The sequence below is a fragment of the Aethalodelphis obliquidens genome, unplaced genomic scaffold (genome assembly GCF_003676395.1).
Source record: "Aethalodelphis obliquidens isolate GAN/ISIS:26980383/991018 unplaced genomic scaffold, ASM367639v1 scaffold11, whole genome shotgun sequence".
Taxonomy (NCBI): domain Eukaryota; kingdom Metazoa; phylum Chordata; class Mammalia; order Artiodactyla; family Delphinidae; genus Aethalodelphis; species Aethalodelphis obliquidens.
This window is the reverse complement of record NW_020837955.1, coordinates 26,184,210-26,211,619: the sequence shown is the minus strand read 5'-3', so window position 1 is coordinate 26,211,619 and position 27,410 is coordinate 26,184,210. Positions and strand designations below refer to the sequence as shown.

The window sequence follows — 27,410 nt, the reverse complement described above, 5'->3', positions numbered from 1 at the left end:
ACAGAGTTTACAAAGGCACAGGATTTCTCACAGATATATCTTGTTCAGGGTTCTCTATTAAAGGATAAATTGAGACACACTCAGATGAAATATAAGTTACAAGGGGAAACACATGATAGCAAAAGTTACTTGGCTATTCATCATAAAGGGCTTACTGGAGTACAGTGAACACCTTCAAGAGTACTCCAAAACAAAATGACATCCAAGAGATTCTGGAGAGCTAAGAAAACTGGCCTTTGGTGTTATCCTTATTTACCTGAAGCTATAGCAGATGTACCTGCCCCAGCTGAAGCTTTTGGCTGTTTTCACAAGACACTTGGGCATTCATCTACACTGCCAGTACAAAAGAGGGAGAACCCTAATAGACACCCCTTCATAGGGAAAACACAGCCATTACAAATGACACTGTATTTTAGCTGTCATTAAAGAAATACCAGGAAAGCAACTATAGATTAAGAGAATAAAAAGGCTTTATCACATTCTCTAAATGTAGTCCCAGGCCCATATCTATCTTATCCATGCTGAATAGCTGAAAGTCCACTTTCACCCCAGAACAAGTGACAAATTATCCTTTAATGACTGAAAGAATAAAATAGTTTCAGATGCAGCATTTCTCCTGAAAACCCTTTCAAACACACTGACAATGTTTTAAAACCAACTTTGGCAAACTCCTACAGAGAATCATGCAAGTCACAGGAATAATCACTCGTAACTTAGTTGTTCATACAAGCCTCAGCCCATGATAACCCCCTGCTTTGAGTTTACCACAATTCCCATCTGGAACATACACAACTTAGCAGTTAATTACATACTGTTTTCAGGGGCTTTATAATTTTGTCTTCTACCTAGTTAGACTAAATCCTCAAAAGCAGGGCCTGGGATTTCTCCTCCTTTTATCCTATCCCCTGTACCTAGCACACAGTCAATGCCTAATAAATGCTTGTCAGTTGATTTATAATTATCTTTAGGAGTCCTTTGTCAGTGCCAGGAATTAAGCCACTTCAAATGAACTCCCATTTCCACACAAAGATTTTAAATCAGAAAACATGATCTTGGGGTTAACAGTATGTAAGGCTGTTAAGAGACATTAGTATAGACATCTGACCATTACCAATAACTTATAAGTCATCCTAGATTGATATTCAAAGGAAGTTCAAAACAAATTCTAAATTTTCAACATCAAGGAAACTTGAAACAAATCCTAAACCTAAATTTTCAACATATTTCTGAGTTAAAATAAAAGTGCAAAAGATGGATGAGGGGAGAGAGTTACAGAGAGGTCAAATAGTACCTTAGCTGAAACAGTAAAACTGCTGCTAAAAGACAAAAATTGTTTATTCCTAACCACTGTCTTTTGGACCTGTACTAGCATCCAACCAACCCTTCAAAGTACTCAAAGCTCTACCAAAAATGTTGAGAAACCTCCAATAAACCTTCACCTGCCGAACAAAGGTAAGGAAGGCCATTTTGCAAAGTGAAGCTAAGCTCAAACATATGTTTGAGCTCCAGCTTTGCTAGGTCTAAACCAAGAAATCCTGGACAGAAGTAAAATACAGTTCTTTACATCATTTCCAAAAAAGCTTCTCTGTAGAGGATTACCATCTGAAAAAAAATTATTTTTAAATTAAAGCACTAACCAGAAAATACCCTGAAGCTCATGTTTAAAAGTCCATTTTTTCCTACTCCATTCAAATGTTACTAAACTAAGCATGTTGACTACAATTTTAAACTAAAATGAATTTTATTGTAGCAAATTGTAAGGCCAATTAAAAGTTTAGAAAAATGACAGCAAATATCTATTAACTTTATCACAAGTAAATTAATCTACGTATCTTTGTCAGTATGAAAATAAAAAATCTAGGATCTCAAGAATAGGGGAAAACTAACCACTAGTATCTCTCCTTCTAAGCAGAGCAGATCAAAGAGTGCTAAACATGATTATTTTTAAAATTTCTAATAAAATGCTCAACAGAGCAAGAACAAGTTTTAATATACCATATCTGAAATTCACTGAAGTAGTTACGGATCACTTTCTATTTACTAAACTTGTTAACTTTACTTTAATTACTTCACAGCTTTCAAGTGAGCCAAACTCATAGCTACTTTTTAAACAAACACACACACACACACACACACACACACACACACACACACACACACACACTTTTAAATTCAGGCATAAAAGAAACGGCTCTAGATGAATACCTATGAGCACCAACTGGCCATTTCAATAACAATCTATTTGGCTAGAAGCATTTATGGAAATTCTCAGCATTCTATGATGTTTTCCTAAAGCTATTAATTCTAAACTAAGAGAGACATTAGCCTTCCAAAAGAGAATGTCTTTGGAAGCAACCTAAATGTCCATCAACAGAGGAACGGATAAAGAAGATATGGTACATATATACAATGAAATATTACTCAGCCATAAAAAAGAATGAAAGAATGTGATTTGCAGCAACATAGATGGACCTAAAGATTATCATACTAAGTAAATAAGTCAGAGAAAGACAAATATTATATGATATCACTCATATGTGGTATCTAATTTTTAAAAATGATACAAATTAACTTATTTACAAAACAGAAACAGGCTTACAGATATTGAAAACTTATGGTTACCAAAGGGGAAATGTGGGTGGGGAGGGAGGGATAAATCAGGAGAATCAGGAGCTTGGAATGAATATACCATACTACTATATATAAGACAGACAACCAACAAGGACCTACTGTATAGCACAAGGAACTCTACTCAATATTCTGTGATAACCTGTAAGAGAAAAGAATCTAAAAAAGAATGAATATATGTATATGTATAACTGAACCACTTTGCTGTACATCTGAAACTAACACAACACTGTAAATCAACTATACTCTAATAAAATTTAAAAGAAAATAATGTCTTCCCAAGGTGCCACCCAAGAACAATGTTCTAAGGGATCATGGAAACTTCCATGTAATAATCTATTTAGATAATTCTACAGGCTTTTAATGATGTCAAAATCAACAGCTATCAGAATAAATCAAGTTACCAAAAAATCAGAAGCAAAACAGGATTAACACAACTGCAGATAAAAATTACAGGGGAAAAAAAAATTACAGGGAAGAGTCTATATCTCAAAAAGCAAGCTAATATGTAATAAGATGTTAACATCTTAGAGCTATGTAGACAGAACAAGGTAACAACACATCAAGGGGAAGACACCTGTATAAATTCTAAACATTCTGAGGAAATGTCTTTATAACGACAACAAAAAGATCTGTCACCACTTCTTGCTATTTATAGCAAAACTTTAAGTCACAATTGAGTTTCTCAGTCTGCTGTACTGAATTCAGATACAGAGAGACATGTACTTGCATCTGTAAAACCATCACACTCAAGAGGCATTTTCCCATGATACAACTTTAGGAGAGGTCCCATTATGAAGCACTATCATCACATACTTCCTAAGTGGGTCATATTACCTAGAATACCCTATGAGGACAAACTGTTCTCTATGAAGCAGGAGTGGAGAACAAAAGTATTTTCCTTGGAAACGGAAGGTATGTTCAGGGTAGCAAGTATCTCACTATGTGCCTTCCTAAAATATTTTCTATCTTGAAGTGGCAGGTTTCAAAAAAACCCAAAAAACAAAAAAAACCCAGCTACTTATTTGACTTGGCATTTAACTTTTTTCTCTTAATCTAACACAATGTGCATAGCCAGCTATAAAAATCAAATAAAAATGTAAATTACTAATTCACTGACCACCTGTTACATGCAAGACACTGGTCAGATATAAAGATGAGCAAGTTGCAGTCCCCTTCCACATGATCCAGAAAGGAAAGACATTACAGTATGAGGTAATATGGGTTAAAGTTCATATAAATGACACAAACAGTGAACAGATAGGAATTTAGAAGAGATATCATTTTGGATAAACAGAAAAGACTTCGTGAAAAACATATTTTAGCTACACCTTGAAGGCAGTGTGAAAAAGTTCTTCTTTGGGAATCAGAAAATCTAGATTCTCATCCTGACTTTGTCATTAGCTTGGTGGAGTATAAAACTTGGAGGAACTTAGTTTTCCTTATCCATTAAATAAGAATACTAGACTAGATGATTTTCTAAGAATCCTTCTAGCTTTATTATCTATGGAAATGTATAGGTAGAATTACATTTATTGCCTTTCAAAAAAATCTTTAAGTTCACAAGTAATACACTCTTACTACAGAAATTCTAACAAAATCAACATGATAGTTTCTCCTTGATTCTCACTCCCCTCCCCAGAGGCAACAAGTGTTTCAGTTTGACATGTATCTTTCCAAAACTTTTCCAATGTATTTACACATTTGATTGTGTTATTTTTAACATAAATGAGATCATACTGGTAATACCATTTTTCAATTTGCTTTTTTTCACTTAGTATGTCTTTGAAATCTTTCCACATATACACATAGAAATCTATATCATTCTTTTCACCCGATACAAGGTACAGATGTATTATTATTTACTTAGCCATACCCCTTTTGATAGGAATTCATGTTATTTCCTCTTTCTTTTTTTTTAACATGGAAATAATTTATTGGATATACTTGGGCATTTATTTTTCCATATGACTCTTAGGAACATTTCATTCAAATCTTTTTAAAAAGCTGGCAGTTTAGCAAAAAATATTATAGGACATCTATCAATGTATATTAATTTTAGGAGAATTTATGCTATTACATTAATCAACTGTTTAAATTTTTTAAACATCTTTATTGGAGTATAATTGCTTTACAATGGTGTGTTAGTTTCTGCTTTATAACAAAGTGAATTAGCTATACATATACATATATCCCCATATCCCCTTCCTCTTGAGTCTCCCTCCCACCCTCCCTATCCCACCCCTCTAGATGGCCACAAAGCAGTGAGCTGATCTCCCTGTGCTATGCAGCTGCTTCCCACTAGCTATCTATTTTACATTTGGTAGTGTATATATGTCCATGCCACTCTCTCACTTCTTCCCAGCTTACCCTTCCCCCTCCCCGTGTCCTCAAGTCCATTCTCTACCTCTGCGTCATTATTCCTGTCCTGTCCCTAGGTTCTTCATAACCATTTTTTTTTTTAGATTCCATATATATGTGTTAGCATATGGTATTTGTTTTTCTCTTTCTGACTTACTTCACTCTGTATGACAGACTCTAGGTCCATCCACCTCACTACAAATAACTCAATTTCATTTCATTTTATGGCTGAGTAATATTCCATTGTATGCATGTGCCACATCTTCTTTATCCATTCATCTGTTGATGGACACTTAGGTTGCTTCCATGTCCTGGCTATTCATTGCGGCTCTATTTACAATAGCCATGTTACTTCTAATTTGAGGTTATTATAAACATTTTTGTTATTCTTATTCATCCCTCTCTGTGCATTAGAAGTTTAAAAGGGGGGGGGGGGGGGGGGGGGGGTGGAAGGAAGGAATCTGAGCCAAAAGCATGAAGGTAGAAAATAAAGAGGAAGATGAAGAAGTTCAAACCAGGAGTTCTTATTTTCAGCAAAGGAGGAAACGGGAGTCATAATAATATACCGCAAGTAGCTTTAAGACTAGGAATTGGGAGATATGAGTCCTAGCCCTTGGTTCACAAACTAGATCTGACAGTAAAAAGTGGAATTGGGTGTTTCAAATCTCATAATTTTTTTCAGACTAGATGGGATCTTAAAGATCATCACTTATACTTCCAGATTTTAGAGAAACTAAGGTCTTATCTGTAATCTAGAATGTGATTTTGATGACCCCTAGCTTTGAGTTTTTACCCCACACTCTGCTGAAAGGATTTTTTTAGAAGGGTTTGAATAGTCACTGTGATAAATGCTATAGAGACACAATAAGAAGTGAGAATAACCGACCCATAATGTTACATTTGAAGACAGCATAAGTTTCTAGTGGACCCCGTCAGCACAGCTCTGATTTCCAGCAAACTTTACCAACTCTGAAGAGGAAAAAAAATAAACAGTGGAGATGTCCTAAAATTAGGGACGGATTTGGCAGACTATCAAAGCAGTGAGGACATTATTGAAAAGCTACTTCGTCCAAATGGTAAGGAAGAAAGATCCCAATATACCTACCTACTTCCTCTTCGGATGTTTATAGACAAATGTTTTAAATAAGCTAAGCTGCCCTTCCCTGGAGTTTTGTGTAACAGCAGTGTGCTTTTCCCTCCTGGTATGACACCCCTCATCTAATGATCAGTGGGGCCTATTAAAATGACTGATTAGATATAGCAATACAATACAGTTACAACCACAAAACCAGATTTCTGGAGCCTGAGCAAATGTAAACTTAAATTTGTCAGAGAATACAAAATAAAAAAAAAAAGTGACCAGGATTTAGCACAATAATATTTACAGATTAACTCATTACATTTCCTTAGTGAGTCAATGGTAAGTATTTTTCCAAAAGGGACAAGGTCCTAATATTCATTAGTATTTAAATCTCAGAACTCATATCTATATTTATGTGTATATTCAGCTTTGAGGAATGTGTTTATATTAGTTATAAACGACACATATGCTTCTTAAGGCAAGTTCTAGTTTTACAGAAATATTTACTATTTATCATTATCAAATAAGTACTTGTTACAAAATAAGCTTTTATTGTAGCTATAGCACCATGTGTTAAAATAATCTATAGCTATTTTATAGAGCTCAAGTTTGAATGAGATGAGGTTCTAAGCTCATTTTTCCAGCTGCTCTTTAATCTTGTATGTGTGTGTGGGTAGTTACATACATACATACATACATATATGCTTTGGAGATAGCAGAATAATATTTAAGTTTTTAATATGCCTATAATTATTGAACTTAAAAAATTCACAAACTATAAAACTTTTCACGTAGGAAGGGAATCAGAGATCACCTAGGTCCCCTCATTTTTACAGCTAAGGAAAGCAAGACCCCAAGAATTTAGTTAACTTATAATATCCACAACTTAACACTAGTAGAGATGAAAAGAAAAATTATTCTACCAGTAGTAGAGATGAAAAGAAAAATTATTATCTTCTAACTTCTGGTACAATTCTCACATCAATGCATTACATACCCCCAAAGAAGTCATCTGTGTTGGATTACAGGTATCCTTTTTGACAATTTAGCTCCAAAATCACGTTTAGTATTAAAATCTACCTTTCTCTATTAGCTTTCCCCCAAATAACAACAAAAAAAGGAAGTCATTCATACTTATTAGTTCACAAAGTTTCAACTTTTCTTGATTTAGAAGATATGAATATAAGCAATATGTCATGTGGTTGTCCTAGGGCTGAATCAATTATTTTCCAAGCAAATTTGCCTTCAAAAGCTGGTTAGTAAAAAAAAAAAAAAAAAAAAAAAAGCTGGTTAGTGGGCTTCCCTGATGGTTCAGTGGTTAAGAACCCTCGCTTCTACTGCAGGAGGCATGGGTTCAATCCCTGGTCAGGGAACTAAGATCCCGCATGCTGCACAGTGCAGCAAAAAAAAAAAAAAAAAAAAGGTTAGCAAGTAACCATATTAGAAAATTCTATTCTTATTACTGAATTCTCCTTTAGAACTGTGGTTTTTCACTCAACACCCATGGGACTTGCAACTGGCATTATTCACTAGAATGCACAGAAAAAGATAAGCATGTACAAAATAACTATCCTCTTCTCTGCAACAGCTAAAACATATCAAATGGTCTCAATCTCTTCATTTTTAAAAGTAAATAAATTGAAGATACTAAAAAAGTGTCTAATGTAATAAAAAGATGTCTCACTGATGTACCTGTTGGCATGCTTTTTTTTTTGCGGTACGCGGGCCTCTCACTGCTGTGGCCTCTCCCGTTGCGGAGCACAGGCTCCAGAGGCGCAGGCTTAGTGGCCATGGCTCATGGGCCCAGCCACTCCGCGGCATGTGGGATCTTTCCAGACCGGGGCACGAACCCGTGTCCCCTGCATCGGCAGGTGGATTCTCAACCACTGCGCCACCAGGGAAGCCCTTGGCATGCTTTAACTGCCAAAATTTGTACCAAAATAGATATTTCTTTACATGAAGAAGATGACAGTTTAAGAAAAACTATTTGAATTGCAGTTGTTATTATTATTAAACCAATATTTATCAGAGCATTTACACTGCATTAATTACTGTATGCAACAAAAGAATTTAGCAAAACAGCACACTGCCTTAAAATCTAGTGAAATTCTGCTGCTGTATAATTATTATGAACATCGGTGTAAAAGGTATACCCAGTTTTATGGATCAAACACATTCCTTAAAGCTGCCATAAAATAAATTCTTGTACACTGCATCATCTAAAATATATCAGGAAAATCTATTACTATTCCTCTTTAAATTACAAATTCATAGTTTGAGAGGAAGTGTTTCCCTAAACAAGTTACAGTTGCCCTGAGATACACACTCTGCAATCACTTGGATAAAAAGCTACTACACCTTCACTATAATACTCACCATGTCAATTATTTAAAGTCTAACTTATTTATTTATAGACATAATTTTAGAATCTGAGTTTCAAGTTATAATATTTCTTGGTTATTTTTAAAACCTAATGATCTCATCTCTTCCCAGGTATCATCTGTAGAATTGATTTAAACTTTAGGAATTGGATAACTGAGGTTCTGAGAACACTTAGTTTCTAGAATGCAGTCCTTGTCTGAGTTAGTCTCTGTCACCTTGCAGCCTGAGTCAGGGAATAGAAAGCTTAGCCTTAATGAGCTATTTCTAACAAAGGTCAATATAGAAACTGTGAATCTGTCTAGACACTGCTGCAATGACTTCACTGTATAGGCTGCATTTTAGATGTGTAATTTTATCCTGGCTATGCTTCCTCTATTAACCATAAATTTTGCCTCTAAAACCCACCCATTACTTCATCTCTATCTCATATAACATTCAACTATAATTGAATTGAACTCTAACAGGTGCCTATCTCTGCACTTGGACAGCTATTTTTAGTTTGTCTACAGTTTTCAGCATTCCTATCCCTATAAAACTACAGTTAAAATATTCATTTACTTGCATACAGCAATAAATGCATCAATTACATGTCTCTGACAAATGATGATGTTACTCTGCATACTGTTTGATAATGTTAACATCTCTATATACCTGGTTCTATAGTTTCATAAGTCGCCAAATTCTATTAAATATGTGTCCCCTACTTTACAGTGCATAGCTACTTTTTTAGGGTTCTATAGTTACCCTCGATAACTCAGTACTGTAACTGGACTCCTACTGTATAAAAAAGTACAAAGAATAAAATTAACTTCTTCAGGGACTTTTACATGAATTTAAAAAATAAGGGCCAGTTTTCCATCTTCAGACTAAAAAGAGGAAACAGCCATCATTTTTACTTGCCTAATCAGAAAACTAGATCCGTAGCTATTTCCTGCTATCTGGACAATGACGTTTCTCCTTCCCTCCACAGCTATACTTTTTCTTCAAAAAATCCTCCAAAGAACTGTGCTTTAAAAATATATATATATATATTTATTTATTTACTTATTTATGTTTGGCTGCATTGGGTCTTTGTTACTGTGCGCGGGCTTTCTCTAGTTGCGGTGAGCAAGGGCTACTCTTCGTTGCGGTATGTGGGCTTCTCATTGTGGTGGCTTCTCCTTGTTGTGGAGCACCGGCTCTAGGCACATAGGTTTCAGCAGTTGTGGCACTTGGGCTCAGTAGTTGTGGCTTGCGAGCTCTAGAGCGCAGGCTCAGTAGCTGTGGCGCACAGGCTTAGCTGCTGTGTGGCATGTGGGATCTTTCCGGACCAGGGCTTGAACCCGTGTCCCCCGCATTGGCAGGCAGATTCTTAACCACTGCGCCACCAGGGAAGCCCCCCAACAGCTATACTTTTAAAATTTTGTTGTTCAAGGTCTGACAAATACAATCAAGTTATATTTTAGTATACCTTAAGAGAAACTGATACAATTACTATATTCTTTCAATATATGGTCTTAATTTTGTTAAATTTCATTGTTAATTAGAGGCTCTGAAAAATCTTTAAATATTCTCTTTTTATATGTTACAGAACTCAATCTTTCCTCATTATCAAGTACTTGAACCACATTAGGTAGTAACACCATATAATATATTGGAAATTTATCTGTGGTTAATTACACATCTTAAGCAGTTGTAAAGTGTTGAGTCATTTGTGCAATGCCATCAGACAATGATGAAATCAGCACTTTTTAAGCGCCAAACTGTGAGGTCAGTAGACTTTTTCAGACCTTTTCCCCAGCCAGTGGTGACTGGTATGATGAAAGGATGATCACAAAGTTGGTAAGCAATTAGCCATTTTAGTGAGTGGTGAAGTGGTATCTCAATAGTTTTGATTTGCATTTTCCCAATGATTATGATGTTGAGCATCTTTTCATGTGCTTATTGACCCTTTGTATATCTGTTCAAATCCTTTGCCCATTTTTATATTGGGTTGTCTTTTTATTGTTTAGTTGTAAGAGTTTTTCATATATTCTGGATACAAGTCTCTTAACAGATATATGTTTTGCAAGTATTTTCTCCCATTCTGTAATTTGTCTTTACTTTCTTGATGGTGTCTTTTGAAGCACAAATGTTTTAAATTTTGATAAAGTCCTATGTATCTATTTTTTCTTGTGTTGCTTGTGCTGCTGGTGTCTTATGTAAGAAACCATTGCCTAGGCCAAAGTCACAAATATTTACTCTCAGGTTTTCTTCTAAGAATTTTATAACAGTTTTATACCTTAAATTCAGGTCTGTGATCCATTTTGAGTTCATCTGTGCATATGGTGTGAGATAGGGATCTAACTTCATTATTTTGCATATAGATATCCAGTTGTATCAGCGCCATTTGTTGAAAAGACATTGAATTGTCTTGGCATCCCTGTCGAAAACTAATTTACCATAAATATGAGGGATTGTTTCTGGAATCTATTCCATCGATCTATAAGTCTGTAAGTATAAGAATACTTAGATCAATACCACACTGTCTTGGTTACATAGCTTTGTGGTAAGTTTTGAAATTGGGAAGTATGAATCTTCCAACTTCGTTCTTTTCAAGATTGCTTTGGCCACTCTGGGTATTATGCATTTCCATATGAACTTTAGGATTAGTTGTAAATCCCTGCTAAAAAAAGAAGCTGGGATTTTGACAGTGCTTGCATTGAATCTGCAGATCAATATGGTGAGTACTACAGTATTAAGTCTTCCAATCCATAAACACAGGATCTCTCTCCAGCTAAGGTCTTCTTTAATTTCTTTAAACAGTGTTTTGTACTTTTCAGTGTACAAATCTTTCACCTCCCTTGTTAAGTTTATTCCTAAGTATTTGATTTTTTTAGATGCTATTGTTAATAGAATTGTTTTCTTAAACTCATTTTCAGATTGTTCACTGCTTATCTATAGAAACAGAACTGGTTTTTGTGTGTCAATCCTCAACCCTGCAACTTTGCTAAATTTTTTAATGAACTCTAGTTTTTTTATGTGTATTCCTTAGGATTTTCTATACATAAGACAAGACTATGATATCTGCAAGTAGAAATGGTTTTACTTCTTCCTTCCCAATCTGAATGCCTTTTATTTCTTTCTCTCACCTAAATGTCTTGGCTAGAACCTCCAGTACAATGTTGAGTAGAAGGCATGAGAGCAGACATATTTGTCTTACTCCTGATCTTAGCGGAAAGAATTTAGTCTTTTACCATTAAGTACAATGTTAGCTGTGGGTTTTTCATAAATGACCTTTTTATCAGTCTAAGGAAGTTACTATAAGGTATTTTCATAATGAAATTTATATCTTAGTAATAAACCAAGGCTAAGAAAAACTTTCAACTGAACTTTCCAGAATTACTGGACCCAATCGAAAACTACAGACTTTTGATCCAGCTGCAGTTATATATTTCAAACCTACAATAAAGGTATAGTTTCCTTAACTACATAACTTTTTTTTTAAAATTAATTAATGTATTTATTTTTGGCTGCATTGAGCCTTCATTGCTGTGCATGGGCTTTCTCTAGTTGTGGTGAGTGGGGACTACTCTTTGTTGCGGTGCGTGGGCTTCTCACTGCAGTGGCTTCTCTTGTGTTGTGGAGCATGGACTCTAGGCACGTGGTCTTCAGTAGTTGTGGCACGCAAGCTCAGTAGTTGTGGCTTGCGAGCTCTAGAGTTCAGGCTCAGTAGTTGTGGCACACGGGCTTAGTTGCTCCACGGCATGTGGGATCTTTCCGGACCAGGGCTCGAACCCGTGTCCCGCGTGCATTGGCAGGCAGATTCTTAACCACTGCGCCACCAGGGAAGTCCCACATAACCTGTTTTTAATGCAAGCAAATATCCTTCAATATTAGTTGAGATAAGAGTTTTAATGAAAGTTCTACCAAACCAATCTTGCAAGTTGTTTTTCCTCCTAACAAATGTATTTTTTCTAGAATGTGTACACTGTACATAAAAGCATATGTTCTTTTTAAACAAGTGTCATTAAAGCACCCAAAATACGCAGCTAAAACCATTTAAGATATGCTCTTCCTGCCAAGGAACCCTAAATAGTCAGGTGATACACTAAGAAACAACTGCCTAACCCACGGTCAAAGATTTACTCTTATGTCTTGTTCTAAGATAATGTAGACCAAAACAATCACTCTGTCAAAATGTCCATGTCAGGGCTTCCCTGGTGGCGCAGTGGTTGAGAGTCCGCCTGTCGATGCAGAGGACGCGGGTTCGTGCCCCGGTCTGGAAAGATCCCACATGCCGCGGAGCGGCTGGGCCCGTGAGCCATGGCCGCTGAGCCAGCACATCCGGAGCCTGTGCTCCGCAACGGGAGAGGCCACAACAGTGAGAGGCCCGCGTACTGCCAAAAAAAAAAAAAAAAAAAAAAAAAAAGTCCATGTCAAATGAGGACATGTATATAGTCTAAAAAAAAACTGTATTCATTATCATGTCCAAACCACTGAGATAAACATAATACACCAAAAATTCTAACACAAAAAAGTTGAAATTATTTATGATATTCTAGTCTCCAACTATACATAAATCTTTACCTCAAAAAATGCTTAACCATTTTCAAGTCATGGAATGAGAAAAGAGTAAAGACCTCACAAGTGCAGCATAAACTCCGTCAGGTAAACTGCTCCCCTTTAAAAAATTACCTGTCTTTTTTTTAGTGTGCTATGTGATATCTTAATGAACTGAAAGAATCAATTAGCTTCTAAAAAAAAGTTACCGATTCTCTTCTTATGAGCAGGATAAAGTTCTGTATCGTAAAAATCCTTTAGTATGTTGCCAGTTATCAAGTTTTTTCCATATAATTTATTAACATTTTGAGAATTCACTAAGTTTTCCATTTACCTCCTATGAAATTGTTTTATTATAATAATATGTCTTCTGAGCTCTCAAGAGTATTTTATATATTTGTCATTTTTCACTTAAGTCATTATAATTCAATAAATAACATATTGATAATAGATATGCTCAATAGTACATTTAATCATTTTTTCATTCAGTGAACATTTAATGAATGACTGCTACCTGCTAAGGGTAAATAAGACAAAGTCTCTGCCTTCCTGAAACTTATATTCTAGTAAAAGAAGTCAAATAACTCAAACAAATAAATAATTCATACAGAGATAAATGTTAAGGTGACAGAAAAGGCAATGGGATAGAAAGTGACTGGGGGGCAAATACTGTTCTCTAAGGAGATGACCTGAAAACTGAGAACGAAATAATGATGAAAGACTAGAGCAAGGGCTTTCCAAGCAGAAGAAACAGCATGTACAAAAGCCCTAAGATGGAAATAAACATGGTGTGTTTGAGAAAAAGAAAGAAAACAGTGCCAGCTGGACCATAGGAGATGAGGGATAGAGTGGTAGGACTTTGTTGGCCATAGATTTTATCTAGTTGCACTAGGAAGCCAGTGGAGGACTGTAAACAGAAATGGCAAGATGTGATATATCCTTTAAGAAGATTACTCTTGCTGCTATGTAAAGAATGAAACGTAAGAAGGAATGAATAGTAGCAGTTAACGGAAAATAATATTCTTTCTTTACACTGTTTCTTAGTCTGCTCTGTCCCTTTCTATTCCTAATTCCATCAACTGAATGCTGGTTCTTATATCCTTCTCCTACCTGGGCTACTTCAGAATATCCAAACCAGTCTCCCTGATTTCACAGCTAGAGTATGTGTGCGTATGGGCGCATGTCTGTGCATGCGTGTGTGCGTTTGTATGTGTATGTTTTGATCAACAGTCTCAAAAACTCACTACTACCAACAAAATAAAATCCAACTTCCTTGACATTCAATAACACTGCAGTCTAATATCAAACCACCTTTCTGGCCTCATTTCCCAACACCAATTTGATAAGACTCTATTCTTCCACTATATATGGGCTACTCACTCTTTCCTGGACAGAGCTTATGATGCCACCTTCCTGCTTCCATGGCTCTGACCCCTTTCCTTATTCTTTCCTTAGATTCAAAGTCTCTCGCTTCCTCATGGCTCAGGATACATTCTCCTTGACTATCCAGGCATTAGCTGTTTGACTATGACCACAGCATTTTTACATCACGAGCCAGTATATACAAGTTTCACAATTCTACATTTAACTTTACTTCAAGCAACGCACTTTGGTATCTTCTATTCTATTTTACTTCTTTTTCAAATGACTCACTAAAATGACTGCATAGACTACTTAATGGGTTTCAACCTTCAGGTTGAAAAACAATTTTAATGCATCCTTCTAGACATTAATTGTTAACATATCATACATATCCTGGTATTGAAAGAGGCAACTTATAACTACCAAACTACAATGGCCTTAACCTTAAGGATAGGACAGGGTATCTTATACTTCATTTTATGTACCATGATGCCAAACACAGTATTTATTAATCCTTACTGAAGAGAAAGACTGATATTACACATAGCTATCATATTTATGATCAGATACGATGATTGACTGTTTTGTGTTCCCATCAACTTGTTTCAAACTGTAGTTATGATGGTCAAAATGGCTAGTTTTTTTTTTTTTTTTGCGGTACGCGGGCCTCTCACTGTTGTGGCCTCTCCCGTTGCGGAGCACAGGCTCCGGACGCGCAGGCTCAGCAGCCATGGCTCACGGGCCCAGCCGCTCCGGGCATGTGGGATCTTCCCGGCCCGGGGCACGAACCCGCGTCCCCTGCATCGGCAGGTGGCCTCTCAACCACTGCGCCACCAGGGAAGCCCAAAATGACTAGTTTTTAATAACACTTTGATCTATACTTTCTGCCTTCCTACCTTACAGGATTAAACAATGGTTTTGCATAGTGGGAGGACACAGTAAGTACTCAATAAATGCTCATTTTCACCATTCCTTCAGAGGTATAAGAAAATCTCTATATGGAGGACACCGATTACCATTCACTGGGCATGTTCTCTTTTATCACAAATACTCGGGGTACTTCTGCTCTGCCTAGGAAGGCATTGTAAGTCCAGTGTCCTCATATGGTCCTTTTAGCTTTGCCAAAGTGGGGATAAGAGTAAGCCTTTTGTTTCAATGGAATGACAACTATTAAGGTTAAAGGGCCTCTCCTGCTGTCAGCACTAAGGTTCTTGATCATTAAAGTCCTATTAAAGTTGTTGACTCTTTCAAAAACATCTTCAGTAATCTGAATTAAGAAAATGAAAAAGCAATGAAGTGATCTAAAATCTGTACTGAATGGTTTCTTCTCTGGCAAAGGACCCAACTTATAAGATAAGCCAATGGGGCAATGTAAATTCTTGATTTTCAAATCTCAAAGACTCAGGAATAAAATTAATTTTACCATGATATGATTCACATAGGCTCCTGAGGAATGCAGAACAGCTAAAGGTATTCTACTTCCCTTTACTTCTACCTCCTGAGCCTGTTACGACCTATTGTACGTCTAGAGGGACAGGGTGAATACACAGGTAACAAATGTTCTGTACCACCTAGACCAGGCTCAGTGTAACCATCAAGGTTTTAGGCAGAAAAAGAAACCCAGAACCTATCCAAGAAAGAATCTGAATTTCCTTATCAGGTCTGAAACTACCTAAAAGCTCCCTAATGGGCTATAGGCATCTTGGGGTAATTGTGGGCCAGAGCAAACTACTCTGTACTCGCCAGACCCTCTGAAATCTGGGAGTACGAACCTCAACATTTGTTGGCTATTGTCTCCTCAAGGCCAGACCCAGGGCTTCAACAATCTTAGGGCTCTGTTTAAGATAGCCATCTGGGGACTTCTCTGGTGGCACAGTGGTTAAGAATCTGCCTGCCAATGCAGGGGACACGGGTTCGAGCCCTGGTCCAGGAAGATTTCACATGCCACAAGCAACTGGGCCTGTGTGCCACAACTACTGAGCCTGCGCTCTAGAGCCCACGAGCCACAACTACTGAGCCAGAGAGTCACAACTACTGAAGTACCACTACTGAAGCCACAACTACTGAAGTACCACAACTACCGTGTGCCTAGAGGCCGTGCTCCGCAACAAAGAGAAGTCACCACAATGAAAAGCCCGCGCACCGCAATGAACAGTAGCCCCCGCTCGCTGCAACTAGAGAAAGCCCGCAAGCAGCAACAAAGACCCACCTCAGCCAAAAGTAAATAAATAAATAGATAAATTAAAAAAAAATGATAGCCATCTGGAATTACTCTGTCTTTCACTAACAATTTAAAATCATCTACTCTAATTCTCACTGCATTGCCCCAGTAAAAAAACCCCACTAACTTGGAGTAGCTTTATATGCAAGATTTTAGAACTAAGCTTTTTAAAAAAACTTTTGATATGAACATATTGTATGTAGAGCAGCAAAATTTCAAAAATATGACTTGCTTCAGGGATATGTTTTCAGAATGAAAACAAAGTCAAATCACTCTTTTGACAGTGAATTACTTTCCTCATATAAGCTCACACTCAAAAGCAAATGAAAGGTAAAGCCAAAATTCTATTTATTTTAAAGGATGCCAAATCTATGTTAACTTTTTATTTAATATGTCAAATAAAAACAGTGCCTTAGAAAAAAGGATCATTAAATAGAACTGGGTGGGGGCCTAAAAAGTGTAATAGCAATACAGGCTTAAATATTAAAAATATTCTTGTGCTGCTTTCCTGCTCTTTGGCTAAAACATCCCCCCACCCCTCCCTTTAAATCATCCTGTGTCTACCAATATTTGTTTTCTTGTTAGATCCACTTTTCAGAAGTGGAGTATAGGTTATTCAATTGTATTCTTCCTTTAACACTCATCCTCTGACACATTCCACTAAATTAGAAATTTATTTATATTGATAAATATCCCTTTTAAAAACAAATATATCTTGGAAAGGTTAATTCTATATTACCTTTCAACCTCAAAGAAGAGAGGGAGGGAGGACGAAAGAACAAGAGGGAAGACGGGAGAGAGGAGAAGACATAATTTGAGAAATACAGACATCTAGGACTATCAGAAGAGGACAGAAAAGGATAACTGAACCATGCCTTAAGAGAGGTAGGGTAGGAAACCAGCCAGAAAGTCTTAGACGTAAGTAAATAAAATGGGAACAAAAAGCCTTCACTGGAGAGAGCAGAGATCAGGTACAGTCCAGGTGATAAAAGCCACACATGCTACTCCAGTGCTATAGACAAATATGAGATTAAACAAGTTACAGGGCATATCAAAGTAATACTATGGGTGATAAGGTTATCAATAAGTCAGAACTGATATACAGAATGCATTGAATGAAGTTTACTCAAAGGTTTTAAAAGCTCAATTCCAAATACTTTACTAAACAGTCTCTTTACTCTCGTGTTAAACAAAGGTTTTTGCTAGATTTCCAATGAGGGTCTCTCAAGGGCCACATTCATGTGGGTGAAATAATTATAAAAGCCACATGTTTACCAGTATTTAAAACATATGGCCCAAAAATACACTCTGTGCTCTAAAGGTCAAGAGAAGGTTTTATTTTTAGTATCTTCAAAGCTGTTATTTCTTAGTCCTTTTGCCATGTTTAAACTAGCCGGATACTTCCTTTAATATACTAGAAATATAAGACAGAAAAGACTCTTTAAAACATTTCCTGCCAAACTGCTTTGCCTCAAACTAGCAAAACATTTTTGACTAGACCACTGAACTTTGCTCCAGTTTTATCCTTCATTCAGTATTAAAGCTACCATCTACTATACATGCATCAAATGCTAGACACCAAGAATACAAAACTGAACAAAACAGAATCCCTACCTTTGAGGTAGTCATAGTCATTTGGCAGAAAGAGACATATAAACAGATAATTATAAGACTACCTGATTAAGTTTTACAGTAGGAGATGTGAACAGAGCATTGTGCAAATAAAGTGGTAAAAGCCACTAAGTCAGCCTGGAGGAAAATGCTAAGCCTCTTCAAGAGGATTTGACATTTAAATTCATCTGCAGTGAGGCAGTTAGGTTAGTCAATATGTAAGGGCCCTGCTATTTAAAAAAGGGCAGGACAAAAAGTTGAAGGTCATGGAGATCTTGTATGTCAAAAATGGGTGGTACATCCAGCTATTCTACTTCTGGGTATTTATCCAAAGAACAGGAAAACAGTGATTTGAAAAGATATATGCACCCCTATGTTCATTGCAGCATTATCTACAGTAGTAAAGATATGGAAATAACCTAAGTGTCTATCAATGGATTAATGGATGATGTGGCATGTGTGTGTGTATACACACACACACACACACATACATGCACACAAGGGAATCCTACTCAGCCATAAAAAAGAATGAAATTCTGCCATTGGTGACAACATGAATGGACCTTGAAGGTATATGCTAAGTGAAATAAGCCAAACAGAGAAAGACAAATACCTATGATTTCACTTGTCCGTGGAATCTAAAAAAACAAAACAAAACAAAAACAAACAAACCTATAGATACAGAGAACAGATTACTGGTTACCAGAGGGGAAGGAGGTTGTGGGGCAGGGTGCAATGGATGAAGGTGGTCAACTGTATGGTGGTCACTTTTTAGTGCATACAGATGTCGAATTACAGTGCTGTACATCTGAAATTTATATAATTTAAAAAACGGCTAATATAAACAATTCCAGTTTGTTGCTTATTACTTTAACCTCCGTACCAAAAAGAGAATATTTAGTCATTCAATCCTCATCTTCTCCCCCAAACTTGTCCTCTTCCTACATTCCTTTTTTTAGTAAATGATAATACAATCTAAAACTTAACCTTCCATAGCCAACTAGTCACCAATTTCTATTGATTATATTCCATACTATTTCTTTATTCTGTCTACTTCTATCTCCAATGGCTACCATCATCTCTTACCTTGGAGGCTTCCAATGGCCTCCAAAGAGTTTTCTTGTCTCTGAGATCCCTTCTGCCAATCAGCCAATTCTTTATACTGTAGCCAAAGTGATCTTTCCAAAACCCAAATATGATCATATGACAACCCACTTTAAAATCATTCAACTGCTTACTGCTCTCAGAAAAAGTCCAAACTCTTCAGCATAATTGTCAACATCTGGCCTGGCTTGCCTCATGCTACCATCTTTTATACTCATACTGAACCTCTTGCAGTCTCCTCAACAAACAGTGCTCACTATCCTCTGGAAAGTCTTCTAAGACTCCCTCAAGAGAGAATCAGGTGACCTTCAAAAATGATCTTTCAGCATCCTCTGCTTCTCCATCATCATACTTACCACACTATACAGTATCATCATACTTACCACACTATACAGTATTTTAATTACTTATCTTTCTCTCCCAGGAAGCTATAAATCCCTTAAGGTCAGAAACTGCCTTACACATTCTTGTATTTACTATGTAAAGCATTACGCCTGCCTGGCACTGACATATAGATGGTGCAAGCTAAAGATTTGTTGAATGCATGAATGAATGAATGAATGAACTGCAAAGAAAGAGAAATTCAATATCCTACAATTTCCCATAATAGTTATTAGCTCCATTACAGAAACCTAATCCTTTAGCAAGACCATATTTAAGCCATGAACCTATCAAAATTAACCCGTTGAGACAGAAATAAAGAACGCTCAACATAAACTCAAAATTCAAATAAACTTAAGAGTATATTTATGTCTTCCAGTTTAGATAGCGTAAGCGGACTACTTTTTGGAGAGAATACACATATATCAGAACCATGATATGTTACACATGTAAAAAAGTTATAACTACATATGCAATATATTTTCACAGGTCAAATATTGAGTTTGCTTTTTAACATATATGAAAGCTGCACCTCATCACTGACTCACCGATTCTTTTCCAGCTCATTGTGTGTAGACCTAAAAGGGAGGAAAAAAGGGGGAAAAAAAGAGTATTAGCCATGTTTTGTTGCTGAGGCTATAGAAAGGGGGATTAGCTTAGGTACTGCTAAATAAATTCACCCAGTTAATTTATTTAACAATGCAATACATGGTCAGACTTCTATCTATCTCACTCATCAAGAAGAAATAGTCTATGTTCATTAAGACTGTTCATTCAGGTATACTGTTTTCAGTTAACAACTCTAAATATTTTGAAATTAGGATCTCATTGTCATTTTTGATAAAATTGATACTAGCAAGTATTCTCCTGCCTACTTCTAGGGTCCTACGTTTTACTGATTTGTAGACATCATATTAGAAATTTTAATTCAAACATTTTTTTTGTTTAAAAAAAAGGTATATGTACTTCCGTGTCCTCTTCTATCTCCACTTACCTACTCCTACACATAGGGAGAGAAAAAGTTTTGGCCACCACAGAAGCTGAAACAGGCTTGTCTTATTGCTAAGTGATACAGACAAATTCAAGCCTTCTTTCCTTGAATGTGAAACATAAACCAAAAAAAGTTATACAAGGGAAAAAAATAGCATGAACAGAAGAAAATATATTAATAAAATAAAAAACACATGTTTAAAAGACTGGGAGGATACACCTCAAAATGCTAACAAAGTCTTCCGTCTGTGACTTTTTTCATTTTACTTATTAGTATTTGTCACAATAATACTTACCATCTATTGAACAAGCTGAGTGTCTGCTAAACAGTTAACATACATTACCTCATTTTATCCTCCAAACAACCCTCATTTTATAAACAAGAATACTGAGGCTCAGAGAGGTAAAGAGACATGCTCTTGTCCCAAGAATATAAGTTGCAGCCATGATTTAAGCCCACGTCTTTGTTACTCCAAACCCCAAGTTCTTAACCACTCAGTGACAAGCAATACTGAAGAGAGGTTAAGGGCACAGACTCTAAGGCCTGACTGACTGGGTTCAAGTATTGTGTGGCCTTTTAAAAGTCCCTTCATTTCTCTGTGCTCAGTTTTCTCATCTACGAAATAGGAAAAATAACAGTACTTGCCTCATATGATTGTTATGAGGAATAAACAAATTTATGTTGAACATCAAAATATAACAAACTCTACCTAAAGTTAGCTACTATTAGAATTATGTTATACTCAGTTCTCTTGAATAAACGTATTATTTTTACAATAGTTTGGCATTAACAATAATGGAATTTTATAAAGGAAAATTTAAGTTCCTGTCATCAGAACTGAAACTTTAAGCATTTAATATATTCTGGTTAATGTCAAAAGCCTTCAGATTATTATATTACTGATTACTTTAATCTGATTTATTATTTTAATGGATATTTAATAATCAAATTTCTTAATTTTAACAATATTTTTGTCAGTCTCATAATATGTGGAAATTTTACCCACTGTCTTAGTTCAAGAGCCAAAAGCCTTCTTTGAATTACTGTCTACTGTCCACCTTTTGCTTTCTTAGCAGTTTCATAAGGTCCAAGTGACACAGGATGAAAAAGACTGATGTTCATTTTTTCTTAAACATCTTTAATGGAGTATAATTGCTTTACAATGGTGTGTTAGTTTCCGCTTTATAAAAAAGCGAATCAGCTCTACATATACATATATCCCCATATCTCCTCCCTCTTGCGTCTCCCTCCCACCCTCCCTATCCCACCCCTCTAGGTGGTCACAAAGCACCGAGCTGATCTCCCTGAGCTATGTGGCTGCTTCCCACTAGCTATCTATTTTACATTTGGTAGTGTATATATGTCCACGCCACTCTCTCACTTTGTCCCAGCTTCCCCTTCCCCCTCCGCATGTCCTCAAGTCCATTCTCTACGTCTGCATCTTCATTCCTGTCCTGCCCCTAGGTTCTTCAGAACCATTTTTTTTTGATTCCTAATATATGTGTTAGCATACGGTATTTGTTTTCCTCTTTCTGACTTACTTCACTCTATATGACAGACTCTATTTCCATCTACTTCACTACAAATAACTCAATTTCGTTTCTTTTTATGGCTGAGTAATATGCCATTGTATATATATATACCACATATTCTTTATCCATTCACCTGTCGATGGACACTTAGTTTGCTTCCATGTCCTGGCTATTGTAAATAGAGCTGCAATGAACACTGTGGTATATGACTCTTTTTGAATTGTGGTTTTCTCAGGGTATATGCCCAGTAGTGGGATTACTGGGTTGTATGGTAGTTCTATTTTTAGTTTTTTAAGAAACCTCCATACTGTTCTCCATAGTGGTTGTACCAATTTACATTCCCACCAACAGTGCAAGAGGGTTCCCTTTTCTCCACACCCTCTCCAGCATTTACTGTTTGTAAATTTTTTTCTTTTTTTGCGGTACGCGGGCCTCTCACCGTTGTGGCCTCTCCCATTGTGGAGCACAGGCTCCGGATGCACAGGCCCAGCAGCCACAGCTCACGGGCCCAGCCGCTCCGCAGCATGTGGGATCCTCCCGGACCAGGGCACGAACCCGTGTCCCCTGCATCGGCAGGCGGACCCTCAACCACTGCGCCACCAGGGAAGCCCCTGTTTGTAGATATTTTGATGATGGCCATCCTGACTGGTGTGAGGTGATATCTCATTGTAGTTTGATGTTCATTTTCAAGAGATTATCTTAATAAGAGAACATCTCTCTCTCTCTCTCGAGATGTAAAAAAAAATCTCAGGATGCTTTAAGAGTTCAGACAAATTAATGGCAAGGATATATATGACTCAGATGGGAGAAACAATAAAAACACAGCACTTTCAGTATAACACAGACTCAGACTTCAAAACTCAATAAATTACAACCAAATCTCTACCACATATAAGTATTTATTAAAAGGTTTAAGTTCTTTGTTGTTTGAATGAAATGTCAAAGTAAATCAGTAAGTTAGAAGAGGGAAAAGGTGTATTTGAAAGAGATTTAAAGCAAAAAAATATTGTCCAAAATTTGAACGTGTGATCAATAATAAAATATCCCACCCACCCCCTCTTAGTAAGTTTTGGTTTAATTGCCTTAATCTGAGAAGAAAACTCAGAACAAGTAAAACAAAAACAATGAAATACTATAGTAAGGGGACTTCCCTGGTGGCGCACTGGTTAAGAATCCGCCTACCAATGCAGGGGACATGGGTTCGAGCCCTGGTCCGGGAAGATCCCACATGCCTTGGAGTAACTAAGCCCATGTGCCACAACTACTGAGCCTGTGCTCTAGAGCCCATGAGCCACAACTACTGAAGCCCGTGTGCCTAGAGCTCATGCTCCACAAGAGGAGTCACTGCAATGAGAAGCCCGCACACCGCAACGAAGAGTAGCCCCCACCTTTGCCGCAACTACAGAAAGCCCAACGAAGACCCAACGCAGCCAAAAAATTAAAAAAATAAGTAAATAAATTAAAAAAAAAGAAAAAAGCAGAAAAAAAAAAAAAAGAAATACTACAGTAAGTAATAAATGGAAATAATGTATTTAGAGAGACGAAGACTATGCACCGTATACTTATTTCAAACAGTTTGGTATTCCACATATGGCCCTAAATGCAAAAGATATATATCCGGGCTTCCCTGGTGGCACAGTGGTTGGCAGTCCGCCTGCCGATGCAGAGGACGCGGGTTCGTGCCCCAGTTCAGGAGGATCCCACGCGTGGCGGAGTGGCTGGGCCCGTGAGCCATGGCCGCTGAGCCTGTGCGTCCGGAGCCTGTGTTCCGCAACGGGAGAGGCCACAGCAGTGAGAGGCCCGCATACCGCAAAAAAAAAAAAAAAAAAAAGATATATATCCAAAGATAACCAATTGCTGAATTCCAGCATTATATTGAGCCTACTATCAAAGTTTACACCAAAAGAACATAATCTGAACCACTGCTGTGAACAAAATTAAAACAGCAGGTTCTTCCCAACTCTCTCAGATTTTTCTTTATTATCTTCTTAAAAAATATAAAATGATAGCTAAGTATATGAACTTTTCCACCAAACCAGAAAATGTATGCCATATCTAGTTATACCACTAGTAAAATTTAACAAGATTTCCAAATACCAAGAAGCAAAAATGATCACATATGTACTAATCTTTATCATATTGCCGTATTCTTCCAATTTTTAAAAAATGCATCAGTAGCATTTACTCCTATTTTGATGACTTTTTTGCCTCTAATATCAAGTCAACAAATACTGCATATCTTCAATGTTCAAAATTGTCTTAAGCTGCAAGGAATCAGAGACAGTCTCTAGCTGGTAGATTAAGACATTTACAGGAATAATTATAACTCAAGGCAAAACAAATATATTAAGAAAGGTACAAAGTGTTGTGAGAGTTTAAAGGATGCAGAGTTTACTTACAAATGGGGCTATCAGAAAATGGGGCTTTAGAAAAGGGGACATTTGGTCTGCGGCTTACATGATGAGTACATTTGCTACTACTAGAAACCAGACCTAGTAGGGAGAAGACATTCCAAGTGGAAAGGATATAGCACAAGCAAACAAGCAGAGTTGTGAAGTCCAAAGCAAAACCAGAGAACAAAAATGGAAAAAAGCCCTGAGTTTAAATATTAGCCCTATCACTCACATTAGCTGTGGAACTTTGAACAAATTATTTAACCTCTCTAATTAACAGTTTTCTCGTTTGTAAAACTGGAATAATACCACATGCCTTGGCTGGGTTACTGTGAGAATCAGAGAATAATGTAAAAGCATCAGCACCTAGTAAGTAGTCAGTAAATGTTAGCCACTGTAAATATTCTTATTATTTTTAACAAGACTGAAAATATACTACCTAAAACAATGTTAAACATATTGCATGGGGCAACAAATTGAGAGGTTCTTAGTAACACTTGGAATTAGCCTGGAAACAACCAACCAACCATAATGATTAAAAAAGAAACTGAAGGAAAAGACAGGTCTTTTCATCATTTAGTCGGCTGTGAGGACAGTATAAGATTTAAGGTATGACGTCTAATTATACGTACACGCAGAAAATAACGATCCAAACAGTGCTGGCAAACAGAGAAGTTGAACGCATCACATCCTAGCACACTCAGAAACAACCTCTTTGCTTCCCTGAGCCTATGTGCCTGACCAAACCCTTCCAATAATATGCCATTAAAATAACCCATTATGATAAATTCCCTATAAAGCTGAGATGTTCTGAATAATCCATCTGGTTAGCACACTTTTCTTCTCCAAACAAAAATACACCTCTGAGAACAAACACTATGAACTGTCTTCCTTTCAGACACTCTTACTCTGAATGCTTAACAACTTCCAAGGACAGGGATAAAGACATTTCTATCATTTTATCATCAAATCACAGTAATCTTTTTCGCAAATACTATCCCTTTAAGAGACATGCTAACGTATTCTCTGCTTGAGTGGGAGTCATTATCTCAACCAAATCTGTGATTTTTCACTGACTACAACACTGCTTTAATATGTAAACTTTTAATTCTTTAGGGTGCAGTTTGGTGGCAGTCAATGAAATGAAGCGTAGAATTGAAACTGCACAAAATTGTACCATTTGGCTCAAGAGTAGTACCACCATGGAAGGAAAATAAAAGCCCCCATTCCCAGAATTAATATTCTCTTCCAACAAAAGAAAAGACTTCTATCTTTGTTGGATTAATGAGCCAACCCCTAATTTGTTAACATTTTCATTTCACTTATTTTCTAATCCTAAAGTGCCTAGTGGATGTTGTCCTCCACACAATGAAAAGAACACATTCTATGATGCTAAATGAATATTTTCTAACTGTATCCTAAAGCTTAAACTTCAGCTTTATTAGAGCAGGGGGTCTCTAAAGTATATACCTAAAGGGGTTGAAAAAGAATTGGTTGAATAGTGAAACTTCTATTTATGTTTATTCTTCTTCTTAAACTTTATTCTATATTTATAAAATATTAGTACAGTGATACATGTATACAATTATCAACACATACAAATATATTAGGTATACAGTAGTTTTTTGCTGCTAGTGGTATATAATAAAGTGGTCAATAAAGTTTGAAGAACACTGTAATAAAAGAAAATCATGCTTATTGCCAATAAAGTAATTCTTTCAAAGAAGTAGTTTTGTACATTTATTTCTATCACAAGTACATATTTTAAAAAAAACATTAAAGACAGTAAAACTTGAATACTGTACTTTTAGGAAAAATGCCTCATAAGAAACGTACTACTTCTTCCATAACAATAACAAAAAAACCCACCACAATAACTAAGACCACAAAAAAGCAAGTGTCTAAACAGGATGCATAACAATAACTACAATTAATAAGTTTTTCTTAAAACTTACTATCAAAGCTGAATATATGCATACCTTATGATTCAGCATTTTCCCTCAGAGGCATACACCAAACTAATATACATAAATATGCTCACCAAAGGACATACAAGAGAATACACATTCTTTTCATACTAGCCCAAAACTGGAAATTCAAATGTCCATCAATAGTAGGATGGATGAATAAATTGTGGAACATTCATATTGATATAATGTAATACTATAGAGCCCTGAGAATGAACTATTATGCAATAACATGGATGAATTTTCAAAATTTCAACATAGTGCTGAATGAAAAATGGCAGATACAAAAATACACACTGCATAACCCCATTCGTATAAAGTTAAAAACTGGCAAAACTAATGGTATCAAAAGAAGACTGTAGTTACCTCAGGTAGGGTTGACAGTAAGTCTATAATATTTTATTTCTTCACCTTTGTGAAAATTCATCGAGCTATACACTTAGGATTTATACACTTTTCTGTATGTACATTTTCAATAAACAAGAAAAAATGAAAAAATTACACATGAATCAAATTCAGTAAAAATCAATTCTTATTTCAAATACAGCAAACACTCTAATTTGTCTCTGGTAAATCTTTTGATATATTACATAAACGTCCCTAAGTTATGCACTTTGTAAAGCATAATTTTCAATAAATTTAAGTACTAAAATCATACAGAGGGCTTCCCTGGTGGCGCAGTGGTTGAGAATCTGCCTGCTAATGCAGGGGACACGGGTTCGAGCCCTGGTCTGGGAAGATCCAACATGCCGCGGAGCAACTAGGCCCGTGAGCCACAACTGCTGAGCCTGCGCGTCTGGAGCCTGTGCTCCGCAACAAGAGAGGCCACGATAGTGAAAGGCCCGTGCACCGCGATGAAGAGTGGCCACCACTTG

The 27,410-nt window shown here is 36.6% G+C and overlaps 1 protein-coding gene across 2 annotated transcripts in view; it reads right to left on the bottom strand.

Annotated features, from left to right (window-relative positions):
* The window catches only part of MXI1 (MAX interactor 1, dimerization protein), a 100,009-nt gene that overhangs the window by 29,803 nt on the left and 42,796 nt on the right, over positions 1–27,410 (bottom strand). For both annotated transcript variants that reach the window (XM_027112555.1, XM_027112556.1), the window contains exon 3: positions 20,201–20,230. In XM_027112555.1, the coding sequence (XP_026968356.1) occupies positions 20,201–20,230 (30 nt within the window). The remainder of the gene's footprint in view (positions 1–20,200; positions 20,231–27,410) is intronic.